At 33.1% G+C, this 15,460-nt stretch overlaps 1 protein-coding gene across 1 annotated transcript in view; it reads left to right on the plus strand.

Annotated features, from left to right (window-relative positions):
- The window catches only part of LOC117114717 (A disintegrin and metalloproteinase with thrombospondin motifs gon-1-like), a 25,855-nt gene extending 11,379 nt beyond the window's left edge, over positions 1-14,476 (plus strand). Inside the window, exons 12-25 of the mRNA XM_033258407.1 lie at positions 343-519; positions 874-1,059; positions 1,427-1,603; positions 2,257-2,433; positions 2,550-2,726; positions 6,066-6,239; positions 6,372-6,569; positions 7,841-7,983; positions 9,138-9,357; positions 9,787-9,935; positions 10,697-10,916; positions 11,197-11,353; positions 12,713-12,912; positions 13,580-14,476. Of these exons, the coding sequence (XP_033114298.1) occupies positions 343-519; positions 874-1,059; positions 1,427-1,603; positions 2,257-2,433; positions 2,550-2,726; positions 6,066-6,239; positions 6,372-6,569; positions 7,841-7,983; positions 9,138-9,357; positions 9,787-9,935; positions 10,697-10,916; positions 11,197-11,353; positions 12,713-12,912; positions 13,580-13,750 (2,526 nt within the window). The 3' untranslated portion in view covers positions 13,751-14,476. The remainder of the gene's footprint in view (positions 1-342; positions 520-873; positions 1,060-1,426; positions 1,604-2,256; positions 2,434-2,549; positions 2,727-6,065; positions 6,240-6,371; positions 6,570-7,840; positions 7,984-9,137; positions 9,358-9,786; positions 9,936-10,696; positions 10,917-11,196; positions 11,354-12,712; positions 12,913-13,579) is intronic.
- The last annotated feature ends 984 nt before the right edge of the window (positions 14,477-15,460 follow it).

Raw genomic sequence — 15,460 nt, forward strand, 5'->3', positions numbered from 1 at the left:
CCTACAAATAGGTGGTCTAGAGCTTTGACACTTGCCTTGTCAGCTATAAGTCGTAGTCTGAATGCAGCCGCAGGCACTTTTCTTACAGCTGGCTATGCCTGATGTGTTAACATCAACTCTCTCATAAAATCATAAACTGAACACTGTTTCTAATATTTACCCATTTTTGTATATATATATATATATACATATATATGTATAAATGTATATATACATATATACGTATATATATATATGTATATATATTATGTATATATGTATATATACACATACATATATGTATATATATATATATCTATATATATATGTATATATATATATATATCAAACATTTAATTACAGTGCACAGTTACATGTGGAACTGGCTCACAGACAAGAGATGTAATGTGCGTAGTGGCGGGCACTACAATGGTCGTAGAAAGTTCTTTTTGTGACAGCCTAGATCCTCCAGTGACATCAGTTGTATGTAATGAAGAAACCTGTCCTTTCATCGAAATAGATGTCTCAGAGTGGAGTGCCGTAAGTGATCACATGCTTATTTACACCACTTTCTTTCTTTAAGTAAACCATTTAAACAAAGTTTATAAAAAAAAATGCACTGCATTAACACAGAATTATATGTATTCTCTCACCATCCCGATTTTATAAGAATTCAATAAATGTACAAACCAAAACTGATTTTATAATATAAATTTAATGTGTATACTCCTAGTCAGAATACATTAATTTTACAAGTGAAGACATATACTCGATTATTATGAATTTCGTCACTGTCTGTTGTTCATTTATATGTTTATAACGCACATCTATTATGATTGTTATTTGTATTAAGAAGCTTTAATGCAATATATTGTCTTAATTTGTTCGTCTCAGTGTTCGTCAACTTGCGGATTTTCAACCCGGTCTCGAACAGTTCGATGTCTGGAGAATACAGGTGTTGAGATTTCCCTGTACTTCTGCTTGGACGCAGGTCTAACACTACCAAATACGGTTGAGTTTTGCAGCGGACTACCAGCTTGTGATAAGGTGTATTCATATGTTACTGGAACATGGGGATCGGTACGTTTATTTAAATACTGTAATCACAGTATGTGTTTGTGTGGATCTAGCTCAGATCCATAGTTCATTTTTCCATTTAATAATTATCTGTGCCGATTTGATCCTTAAATTATACTAAAATAAAAGTTTTCTTTAAAAACTAGACATTATATTTTTCATGTGCTTATAATATGAATACAGAATAGGCTTTTTACAGATTTTGTAATGTCAAATTAACTAATTAGTTAAAATTATAACAAATTTGTTTTGATGACAACTTCTATACATTTGTCCTGGTATAACACATCTCTGTTTAACATATATTATTACAATTATTAATCATAGCGGAGTGTTGTATTAAGTCTTTGAAATTCTCTTTATCCTTTAGTGCTCCGTAACCTGTGCCAGTGGGATTCGAAGTCGCTCTGTTATATGTGAAGAAGTAGGAACGAATGTTAGAGTAGATAATAGTTTCTGTTCTGGGCTTACTGCTCCAGAATCAGATGAGATCTGCACTCTATCTGCTTGTCCTACGTATGGTTTCATTACCGGTGATTGGTCAGTGGTAAGTCCAAATTACAGAAAAAATATGACAAAAGTGTGGGCGTTAGTTTACCTCTTCAAAAGACAATTATAGAGCAAATAACAAGAGTGTTTATTATATTTTCCTCTACCCGAAGTGCTCCGTTACCTGTGGTGCAAATCAGTTTACAAATATATATTATAGGCGAATGGGGAACACTTAGTACTTTTATTATATTATTATATAATTATTTATACTGAACTAACAGAGGAAAATACTTTGAATCGCGACTGGCTAAAAATATAACAGCTTACATTAATTGTACTATAGTTAAATTGGATATTAAATTTTTACTAGCAATGGTAAAATACTAAAAATTACATAAAATACAATACTAAGTTAAGTAAAAGACAGATTATTAGTAACGATTGAGAAATTAATTATACCGAAGTATAAAAAATACCACTATAATGTATAAGTTAGATACGTCTAAAACCGAACATACAAAATGACATAACAATTAAAAGGCAGATTATAAGACACTCTTTTTCAAAATGAACACCATTTATCATAATAAAAAATTTCAAAAAGAAAACAAAATATAATAAAACCTGAACTATATACTTATATATAAACATAAGAATTCGTAGTATCTATTTATTATATAGTTTCATTCGAAACTTTCTATTTTTCAGTGCTCTGTAACCTGTGCCAATGGAGTTAGAAGTCGCTCTGTTACTTGTGTAGAAGTAGGAACAAATGCTGCAGTAGAAAACATTTTCTGTGCTGGACACACTGCTCCAGATTCAAGTGAGATCTGTACACTGGCTGCTTGTCCTACGTATGACTACATAACCGGTGATTGGTCAGTGGTAAGTCCAAACTACAGCATTAAGACAGTCAATTTTAGGACGTTTGTTTCCCTCTTCAAAAGACCAAAAAAGAACAAATGACAATGACGGTATATTATTTTTTCCTTAATCCGTAGTGCTCTGTTACCTGTGGCGCCGGCATCAGGACCCGAGATGTCGCTTGTCGAATTGTAGGAACCACCACTGTTGTTTCAAATGATAACTGTGGTGCCACAGAACAGCCGACCTCTGTGGAAGTCTGCACTCTGCAAGCTTGCTCAGTTTACAAATATATTGTAGGCGAATGGGGAACAGTTAGTACTTTTATTATATTATTATATAATTAATTATACTGAACTAACAGAGGAAAAATACATTGAATCGCGAATGGCTAAAAATAGAACAGCTAACATTAATTGTACTATAGATGAATTTGATATTAAATTTTTACTAGCAATGGTAAAATACTCAAAATTACATAAAATACAATACTAAGTTAAGTAAAAGACAGATTATTAGTAACGATTGAGAAATTAATTATACCGAAGTATAAAAAATACCACTATAATGTATAAGTTAGATACGTCTAAAACCGAACATACAAAATGACATAACAATTAAAAGGCAGATTATAAGACACTCTTTTTCAAAATGAACATCATTTATCATAATAAAAAATTTCAAAAAGAAAACAAAATATAATAAAACCTGAACTATATACTTATATATAAACATAAGAATTCGTAGTATCTATTTATTATATAGTTTCATTCGAAACTTTCTATTTTTCAGTGCTCTGTAACCTGTGCCAATGGAGTTAGAAGTCGCTCTGTTACTTGTGTAGAAGTAGGAACAAATGCTGCAGTAGAAAACATTTTCTGTGCTGGACACACTGCTCCAGATTCAAGTGAGATCTGTACACTGGCTGCTTGTCCTACGTATGACTACATAACCGGTGATTGGTCAGTGGTAAGTCCAAACTACAGCATTAAGACAGTCAATTTTAGGACGTTTGTTTCCCTCTTCAAAAGACCAAAAAAGAACAAATGACAATGACGGTATATTATTTTTTCCTTAATCCGTAGTGCTCTGTTACCTGTGGCGCCGGCATCAGGACCCGAGATGTCGCTTGTCGAATTGTAGGAACCACCACTGTTGTTTCAAATGATAACTGTGGTGCCACAGAACAGCCGACCTCTGTGGAAGTCTGCACTCTGCAAGCTTGCTCAGTTTACAAATATATTGTAGGCGAATGGGGAACAGTTAGTACTTTTATTATATTATTATATAATTAATTATACTGAACTAACAGAGGAAAAATACATTGAATCGCGAATGGCTAAAAATAGAACAGCTAACATTAATTGTACTATAGATGAATTTGATATTAAATTTTTACTAGCAATGGTAAAATACTCAAAATTACATAAAATACAATACTAAGTTAAGTAAAAGACAGATTATTAGTAACGATTGAGAAATTAATTATACCGAAGTATAAAAAATACCACTATAATGTATAAGTTAGATACGTCTAAAACCGAACATACAAAATGACATAACAATTAAAAGGCAGATTATAAGACACTCTTTTTCAAAATGAACATCATTTATCATAATAAAAAATTTCAAAAAGAAAACAAAATATAATAAAACCTGAACTATATACTTATATATAAACATAAGAATTCGTAGTATCTATTTATTATATAGTTTCATTCGAAACTTTCTATTTTTCAGTGCTCTGTAACCTGTGCCAATGGAGTTAGAAGTCGCTCTGTTACTTGTGTAGAAGTAGGAACAAATGCTGCAGTAGAAAACATTTTCTGTGCTGGACACACTGCTCCAGATTCAAGTGAGATCTGTACACTGGCTGCTTGTCCTACGTATGACTACATAACCGGTGATTGGTCAGTGGTAAGTCCAAACTACAGCATTAAGACAGTCAATTTTAGGACGTTTGTTTCCCTCTTCAAAAGACCAAAAAAGAACAAATGACAATGACGGTATATTATTTTTTCCTTAATCCGTAGTGCTCTGTTACCTGTGGCGCCGGCATCAGGACCCGAGATGTCGCTTGTCGAATTGTAGGAACCACCACTGTTGTTTCAAATGATAACTGTGGTGCCACAGAACAGCCGACCTCTGTGGAAGTCTGCACTCTGCAAGCTTGCTCAGTTTACAAATATATTGTAGGCGAATGGGGAACAGTTAGTACTTTTATTATATTATTATATAATTAATTATACTGAACTAACAGAGGAAAAATACATTGAATCGCGAATGGCTAAAAATAGAACAGCTAACATTAATTGTACTATAGATGAATTTGATATTAAATTTTTACTAGCAATGGTAAAATACTCAAAATTACATAAAATACAATACTAAGTTAAGTAAAAGACAGATTATTAGTAACGATTGAGAAATTAATTATACCGAAGTATAAAAAATACCACTATAATGTATAAGTTAGATACGTCTAAAACCGAACATACAAAATGACATAACAATTAAAAGGCAGATTATAAGACACTCTTTTTCAAAATGAACATCATTTATCATAATAAAAAATTTCAAAAAGAAAACAAAATATAATAAAACCTGAACTATATACTTATATATAAACATAAGAATTCGTAGTATCTATTTATTATATAGTTTCATTCGAAACTTTCTATTTTTCAGTGCTCTGTAACCTGTGCCAATGGAGTTAGAAGTCGCTCTGTTACTTGTGTAGAAGTAGGAACAAATGCTGCAGTAGAAAACATTTTCTGTGCTGGACACACTGCTCCAGATTCAAGTGAGATCTGTACACTGGCTGCTTGTCCTACGTATGACTACATAACCGGTGATTGGTCAGTGGTAAGTCCAAACTACAGCATTAAGACAGTCAATTTTAGGACGTTTGTTTCCCTCTTCAAAAGACCAAAAAAGAACAAATGACAATGACGGTATATTATTTTTTCCTTAATCCGTAGTGCTCTGTTACCTGTGGCGCCGGCATCAGGACCCGAGATGTCGCTTGTCGAATTGTAGGAACCACCACTGTTGTTTCAAATGATAACTGTGGTGCCACAGAACAGCCGACCTCTGTGGAAGTCTGCACTCTGCAAGCTTGCTCAGTTTACAAATATATTGTAGGCGAATGGGGAACAGTTAGTACTTTTATTATATTATTATATAATTAATTATACTGAACTAACAGAGGAGTACCGGTATCAGAACCCGAGACGTTGCTTGCCAAATTGAAGAAACCGCCACTGTTGTTTCAAATGATAACTGCGGTAGCACTGAACAGCCGACCTCTGTGGAAGTGTGTACTCTGCAAGCTTGCTCAGTTTACCAATATTTTGTAGGCGAATGGGGAACAGTTAGTACTTTTAATATATTGTTGTACAACGTATTACACAGAACTGATAGAAACAAAAATATACAGCTTATAGCAAATACATTATTATAAAGGTTATTATAAAATATATTATAACATACCAGTATAGAATATTACTCGGTAAACACAAGTACTACAATTAAACGTTAAATTGATTTTCCAATAAAATCACATGAAGTAAATATGCCTACATAACACTGACACAAATTCTCTATTTAATAAAATACGCAACCTCATTATATCACCTTATTTTTTTTAATAGTGTTCAGTGACATGTGGAGCCGGCCAAAGAGTACGCACCGTTACATGTGTTGATACGCACTCAGCAGTAGAAGTTGATATTTCTCTCTGTCCTGGACCTGTCCCTGACGAAATTCAAACGTGCGAGCTGGATACGTGCATTATCTACTCTTTTCAGTATAGTGCATGGACAGAAGTAAGTTATTTTATTTTATTTGTATACAAAATTATTAGTAGGACGTCCTAAACATCTGTTATTCTTCCTCTAATTACACTTAAAAACATTATTTTCATTACTCAATATTTAATTTGTATAACCTTTACATAGTGTTCCGAGACATGTGGCGATAGCGCTATCCGATACAGAACTGCCACATGCATCGTAGATGGTACACGAGATGAAGCAGATGAGATACAGTGCATCACACATGGACTTGTAAAATTAAGCACGGAAGAGAACTGCTTTCATGTTGGCTTTGTGGGGTTATGTCCATTCTATGCGTTTAACCTTGGCGAATTTGGTGAAGTAAGAACAATCTTAATTTCTATATTAGAATATTACAATACTAAAATTTGTACATTAGATATTAGGGCCTACGATAATTTACTTTAGCCATTTTTTTCGTCAACACATACTGAAAAAGATGCTTTTGTTCCCAAAATAGGACACCCATTCTAGAACACAAATATCACCTACGATCCAAAAAAAAAATAGTTTTCATTAATTATTAAGAATTACGATATCCGTTGTATACTGAGATTTTTAACAGTCACGAACATGATTTCAGCGAACATGAAAAAAATAGTTATTTAACAGAAAACCATCGACATGAAACAACATTCCTTTGGTTGCTTTGGGTTTAATGGCCTGGTATGGTGCGTTATTTCCTTGGCGGACACAACAGAGTTGATTTACTCTTGTGTTATGTTTTCTCTTTGAACATCCCCGAGTATTGTTAATTTGACATGACCTGATGTTCAAACAGGCCTCTTCTTGGGTAAGCCTGAACCGCTTAACGTCGCTGAATTTGACTGTCTAGCCCTTATATAGGATCAACATAAACGTATGTTGCCTTCACCCGGGTCATATTTAGATTCTGAGCTGATGTCCTGGCAAAACGTAGACCTTGCTGAAATCCTCACTGTCATTCGTTCTCTCCAACATTGTCTCGCAGTCTTCAATATGGGAAGACACTGTCTGGGTTGTCCTGTGCGATTTGTTTGTTGTTCATCGCACTCGTTTGTATGTCTGTGACTCGTGGCCATTTAAACCTGCTTCCAATGATACCGTACCATCGCTTGCGAGGTGGTTTCGACCATTCAAGAAAAAAGCGTCCGCTTTCAAAAAATTACTCGTGCCACCCCCCCCCCCAGTTTTCCCCAGAAAAATTACTTGCAAGTAGTTAAAAATAGCCTAAATTCACCTTATTTTGCGAGTTAGCGCCCCTCAAATGAACATCGATTCCCCACTTCACCTCGCGCCCCCATCAGAACCCCCTTTCAAGACTTCTAGATACTCCACTGAATATCAACATCACATTTGATTGGTGTAATCAGACTTTCTAATCCAATATCTTTTTTTGTTTTATGTTCATTTATACATAATCTCGTTTGCAGATATCATAGCAATTATATGTATTCTTGCCTATATTAAAATTATGCAAAATGTACAATATATTTTGGTTGCTCATACTTGCTATAAATTATTTGCATTTGCACTCTGTAGGCATGTAATTATCAGAATAAGAAAAAAAAATCTTCTGTTGAATCAAAGTGCATCGCTTTATTTTTTAATAGTGTTCAGTGACATGTGGAACGGGCCAGAGAGTACGCTCAGTAATATGTTTGGATATATACTCAGACGTAGAAGTTGATATTTCCCTCTGTCCTGGAACTGTACCTGTCGTAACTCAAAGCTGTCAGCTAGATGCATGTCTCATGTACGTTGTAACCCTTATTTTATCACTTTAAGTTTTAAAGATCTACCTTGGTATGTGCTGTTATCGTGATTCAATATTTTAAACTTTATTCATCTTCAGAAATCAGTTGATACCAATTCAATTGAATTTAAGCTACATTCACATAGGATCGCGTTTCCGACGCGCTGAACGCCAGTCTTACATACTGATTCGGTTCTAATCGGTTCGGTAGGATTTCCCATCGGATTCGGTGTGAATGAACCTTTATTTTCAAAAACATTAAGAACATAAGTTTTGAATTTTGGTTGTTTACGGTTTAATATTAAATAAATCGTATAATATTAAACAAGTACGTCCCTGGTAAAAGGATAAATATTAAAGATTGAGGTTAAAATTATTAAGAATAAAATTTTTTAAATAGTTATAGGTTTAGCTAAAATCAACGATTTCAACCAATTTGGTGTTAATACAGTGTATAAGCATTCATTATTTACTAGAGTACAAATTACGTTAAGGCTGACCAATCGATTCTGTATTATTGATTTAAGCAAAAAGTTTACATGAAAATGATTCCTCTTGGGACATCCGACAATCATCCTAGTATTGTTGAAAATAAAGTTTTAAAAGATTTAAGATTATTTCTAACAATATCAATATCTTTCATAGTCAGTCAATTCCAAATTCTGCGTACACAGAATGTTAAAATCCCTCGTGTGTACATGATTACAATTAACTCTTTAAGATAAGGTACCAAAACATGTCTATTTTGTTAAAAATACCTTAAATGATATAAACCACATGAACTGAAATTTTACACGACCTTAAATAGGAGACTTAAAATACACTGTTACATCACCACCAAGATTCTTGTGATATTGATTTAAGGACTTCTAAACACATGATACTGAACACTGAGAATTTTATGTTCAATATAAAAATCATATATTTATTGCAAGATTATTATAATTTCATTTTACTTTTATTCGTAAAAACAATTTAAAATTACAAAATGGTTGCCCAAAGGCCAAATTGTTTATGAACTGTACATCTTCTGACTGTTAAGATATTAATTAATAAATAGATAAACTAGGATATCATAAAAAAATAAGCAGAAATCTGACAATTCCTGTATATCAACTAATATGAAATAAATCATTTCTGATCTCACACTACAGATACCAATATCTACATTCTGAATGGAGTGTGTGTGACTGCAACAACCTGATACGTTCGAGAGCTGTGATGTGCGCTGAAATTTCTGCTGGTGTAGCTCAGAGTTACAAAGACGAAATTTTCTGTACAGCAGACGGTATCATAAAGCCGCCCAGTGTAGAAGCATGCGTTCCAGAGCAAGGAGCTTGCGAGGGTAACTGGGTTACAGGCGAGTGGTCAGAGGTAAGTTAACTCCATATATTATTCTATAAACAAGCCACGTCTAAGAATATCATAATTAATAAATTAATATATAATTAATGATATTATATATATATATATTGAAGAGTGGGTTTGCATGTATGCTTCAAGTGAAATAAAATGTAAAAACAATGAAAAAACGGTGTAAAATTATAGAAAGTTGACTTGCGGAACACAAATTTATTAAACTATAACAAAATCAGCATATATATACAAGTATTCCCAACAGAAACAGCGAATTCTAGATCTTACTAAGAAAATAGTTAGATACATAATTATGTTAATCAACGATTAACATAAAACGGGATTTAGTTTAATACTATTGTGACATTATAAATCCATTGAAAACCATTAAAAGTCTCCTATATCGGATAATCCATTTTCATGCGTCTCTTGTTTGATTTGATGTAGTGTTCAGTTACGTGTGCTGATGGAATCCAAAGCCGAAATGTCTACTGCACAGACAAGTTTGACGCTACCCTGACTGTTGCTGACAACCAATGTAATTCAGATAGTAAGCCAGATAGTCAGCAGGCTTGCAAACTCGATTCCTGCTCCGTGTAAGTTATGAATAATGAGATTTTTTTATCGAAATTTTACATTAGACAATAATTTAATTTTCTATAAACTATACCACATTAATGTTGTTTTAAGCAAGCTTTTTTTGTTATCGGCACGACTTCATAGGCTGTGTAATTTGCGTGGATTGGATTGGATTTATTCGGTGTAAACACCAAGGATATCCCACGAAAGTCTAGAAGAAGACTTATTTCCAGTGGGGCCCTTCTGGTGGTGATTGGACAGTACACCGGGAGACAATCCCCTACTCTTTTCCGAAGAGTGTACTGCGTTCTTTAACGTGCACATGGGCCATAAATGCACACGGGACCAAAAGCTTAAACGTCTCATCCAAAAGACGGTGCGCTATTGTAACTTTTATTTTAGCCCTCAACACAAGGAGAGGCAGCGATGGGAATTGAACCGGGGACCTAGAGATCTCCACGGTTCAGCGCACACACAGTGGCTACCACCAGATTAGCCGACTGAGCTAAACTGCCCTCTGTAAATCGCGTTTTGATTTATACGAAATTAACTTATCGTCTAATAGGCTACATATGTAAACCAGATGAATTAATACGAGAGCATACTTTTTCGTAAATGTCTTAAAGTTGTTTAATTATAGAGGGTATAAATGACATTAATGCACTCATTCCATAGAGAATAATTTTTTTTTTTTTGTAAAATTTGCTGACAAAAACAACAGCATACCAAAACATCCAATTAAACATGTATTTTGGCGTTTTTTCATTTTAAAAAATAGGTACAATTATCAATTCTACGCTAGTACCTGGAGTGACTGTAGCGCTACCTGTGATGAAGGAATACAGACAAGGATTATCATTTGTACTGAATTCGTTAATAATATCCTTACCGGGTCAGTTGCTGATACGTTCTGCGAAGGTATAAAACGCCCTTCAGAATCTCAAACATGTAATCTGGTCGCTTGTCAAGGAACCTTCTATGCCGGAGTCTGGGGACCAGTAAGTATAATGACATCGCACTTTTTAAAATGTCTAATATCAAACACATTAATTATTTTAATAAGCCTATATTGTTTTCCAATACATGTTTTTAGCTTAACGTATATCATAAAGTAAAATTCCACACAACAACTGCACATTATTATGCCTTATATAGAGACAGATTATATTGGGACGTCAGTGTGAGCTGAAACTGTACAAACAATGTTTGCAGATAATATTACCTGTTAAGTATACTTCAGCAATAATTACTTAAATCTGGTTTTTTTTTTTCAATAAGTGTTCCGTAACATGCGGCTGTGGCGTGCAAACTCGAGTTGTGGAATGCAGACTAACTAAAGATAAAGCAGTGACAGCAGTGGTTGAAGACCGATGCACAGGCACAAAACCAATCGTGGAACAAGAGTGCCGAAATGCAGCTTGCCCAGAACCATTTGGTAAGTTATTCATATTGGCCGTATTCGACTGAACGTTTTTCGTTAAACCACGCCCACCTGCGCAGTAGTAAAATCATACTTACCGAAGATGACCAGTCGAATAGAAAACTGGTAAATACTCGACAAAACAAAATGGCTGCATAGTTACCGCGATACATGCTGTGTAATCTAGGTCGCTTCGGCTTGTGACAGCAGTATGGGTTTTTCGTTAAAAAAAATGTTTTCAATCAGTTTTTGAATTCTGTTAGCCTACAATTAGTTTTGACTTCATGTGGGTAAATATAATTTTATTTTATGAAATTTAATCTAAATTGTATTAACGCAAATGTTTTTTTTTTTTTTGCTAAACTGACCAATCGGCTATGTTTGTTTTAGTCACATGAATAAATTAATGTTGATTGACGCACCCTGGTTTACGTTAATTTTCTTTGTCAACGAAGTCTGTTTTACGAACCAGTCGAATGAAAATAATACTCAACGAAAAATCGTAGTCAACGAAATGAACTAGTCGAATACGCCTCTTGAATTAATTTCGTCAGGTCTTAACTAGCGTGGTTCCGTTTTCGTGTAGTGACGACCTTTACTGATAGCATTCAAATTTCATCCAATCGCAAAACCTCGACTTAGGCGCATAATACTATTCTGTGGAAATCACTTTCAGAGTAATTACAGATTGTCGTCTTCATTTGGCAGCATAGTAGGCCTAGTCATGCTAAAACTGTTTAACCTAATCTGCCATCTACACATTTAAATGACGTGTACTTTAATAAGTTGCATATGGGTAATGAATTGTCTATTCTAATATTCATTCGAGTGAGACAACGCCCAGCACCAATCTAACTCCCAAACAACACTATCTCGGAAGCATCTCAAAATTACATCTATTGTCTTACACATTATTCTATATAACAAGTTTATCTAAAAATTATGATACTGTATTATATAATTAAAAATATTAAATTGTGCAGAATATTTTTTATTAGGCCTATATCATCTTCAAAAAAACATGAAATTACATAGAGAAAAACATTTTAAACAGCATAAAAAGTAAAAATATAAAATTTAAAAAAATGTCTGATACTATATAATTAAAATTATTAAGAAAGTATAATACATACTCCGAGTATTGAAACACACGCCATCGTGTTGGGAATCCCAACACGATGGCGTGTATTTTAATACTTGGAGTATGTATTATGCTTTCTTATCTGAGATTAATCAAATGGACCTTTCGGTTTTTTTTAAATTATTAAATTGTGAAGAATATTTCAATGAACAAAATGAAATATTCTTATATTCAATTTTGCATGATGTAGGACGCGTTACCAATTAACTTTAATGAATTATCTTGTTTCTAAGATTGCGGAACAACTTACTCAGAAGAATCCGGTGTAATATATTCTCCTCAATACCCAATGAGTTATCCAAATGACCTGGACTGTACCGTTACAATTGACCTTGCCCCTGACGTCATTGCTAACGTTGGCTCCCTGGTCCAGATCGCCATCACGCGATTCGAACTTGAAGACGAGACTAACTGCAAATTCGACAACCTTCAGGTAGGTACTTTAATCATTGTGTTTATCACACATATCAGTGATAAGTCACTTAGAGGAGAATAATGTAAAAATAACAAAATTGCTGAACAACTTTAAATATTTTCTTGTTGAATATGAATATTAGTAATTTTCAACTCATATGGTACGGTAATTATTAACTTACAATGTGTAAGAACAGTATACCTCAATACCACTAAAAATACCCCCACCCCACTAAAAGGAATATAATAATTTGTTACGTGAACAAAGTGAAGTTCAATAAAATTTGATATTTATATGTTGTGGATTTTCATATAGGTATTCACTTAAATTTATTTATTCCATTCATTTTCCTTTTTAATATGTTTTATTGATAAACATATTAATATCGTTCGTATGTTGAATATAATTAATACTTTTAATGAAGTAATAATTGTTCTTAGGTACAAAGCACCACATTTTAAACCCAATTACTTTAGTGGTGGCCTTTTTCCATTGCCTATGAACTATATTACCTCGTATTATATATTATATGAAAAACAATTTTGCTTTTTAAAAATAATTAAAATTTTATTGAAATCGTGTACATTAATGTAAAAAAGAAATCAATAATTTGAGACACGGACAATCCGAAATTGATTGACATTTAAATATGAATGGTAAGGTGCAAACTATTTTTATTCAACAGATCAATGATGGTGTTGTCACCGAAATTCTTTGTGGAAGTATGGATGCTCTGCCGTATTTGATAACTGCCTCCGGTTCAACGGTGCACCTAACTCTTCATACAGATGCAACAATAACAGATGCTGGTTACATTATAACATACACGGCAGTTCAACCATCTCCTGCTCCTTAGTTAATGATATTAATTTTAACTCTAAAATTTTGACCATAATAAAATTGAATAGGCTGAAATAGATTAAAAATGTACTTAATAAAGGTAGATAAATGTTATAGTTCAGAAGATGCGTATGCTTTAATAGGCTAAATATTCAGTCAACGAGTTGATTTAACCTAAACATTGGTTGTAGGCCTAAGCGTTCATGAGCCTGTGGTTTTATTCAATTAATGTGGTCACTTGTATCGTTTTGAGCGTTTGAAGAAACAATATAATATACTACCGTAACTGCAACCAACACTCAGAGTAATTAATATGAGCTAATATTTATTCCACTCTTTCATCGCCAGGAAAACCAACCATGTGTTGATATGTACATAATGTAAATCTCTTAATCCTAATTATTAACAATTGTATCTTATTTTTAGGCCTTATATTTTTACTAACAAATTCTCATTTTTAGATTTAGAAAACTTAAATAATTCATTTAAAATATGATAGTGGTATGATTAATACATATAAAAAGGGGCATCATTTCACTTTACATGTGTTACATTGGAAATGTGTTATTTGACAGGTAAATGCAATGCCATTTAAAGACAATTTCATACTAAAAACAATAAATGTTGTTATTATAAAATAACGGAAAATATACTAGTAGTATTATTTATTCATACTAACCAACCTGGTCTGTTACAATCAGGATTTCACTGTTCCCTGATTAAAATACTATGCACATGGAAATCTCTAAATTTTATATTTTGCTGTTATTGATATAACTGGCATGTATTTTGGCCATTAGCAGCGCCATCACAGCCACAATCTATAGAAGGTAAACTATAGGGTCTATAGATACCTTTTATCATCAAAATTAAAGCTATGAATCTATTAGGATGGATTGGTGAAGCAGACCTATACACTGTTATAAATGATAAATGATTTAAGATCTCAGCGACAAAGCATTGGTTCGGGCGTCCTGAAAGGGAAAATTTAGACCCGATCCATGACATTTCTCTTATACTCTATACATTATAATATTCACCAACAACACAAATATTTTGTACTTATATATATATAGTGAACTATTTAATTAGCCTTTACTTTCAATGCAACTTTCAATGAATGTTATTAGAATTACATTTATCAATTTCCGTACACTTCAGAGTCGGCCTTACACTGAACCTTTCAGTCTGTATATTAATATAAATATCATTGGCCAAATCTTCTGGTGTGTTGATTGACGAGACATTTACATTTAATGAGCATATTAATAAGGTCTTTATTATTAAATAGTCAGTTCAAATGCCATACGATTAACAAAATGCATTTTCTGTTTCACGTGTGAATGGTCGTTCCCTGCGGAAACATTATAAAAGCATTATTGGCATTATCATATACCTGTCTCTTATACACATCTAGATGTGTATAAGAGACAGTAGTTAATGACCCCGCCAAATAAAAACCACCTCCAATTAAAGACCCCTTTAAAAAATGTTTTTCTATGTTTATTATTCGAAGAGAAACTGCTGAACACCATGGAAACATTGGTCCCAGAAATGGTCTTTAGTTAGAGGGAGTCCTGTATTTATAATTTAATGATATTGTTGAAATAATTTTTGTATTATGTTCAGTTATTTTTAATTGAATTGTAAGTACAATTTGTTTTTTTATGTTTTTTTATAATGTAAATTTTTGATCTATTTTTTCAAAGAATTAGCTATCCTGTAG

Source organism: Anneissia japonica, unplaced genomic scaffold (genome assembly GCF_011630105.1).
Source record: "Anneissia japonica isolate Jap-2015-1 unplaced genomic scaffold, ASM1163010v1 scaffold2713_len195869_cov164, whole genome shotgun sequence".
Lineage (NCBI taxonomy): Eukaryota > Metazoa > Echinodermata > Crinoidea > Comatulida > Comatulidae > Anneissia > Anneissia japonica.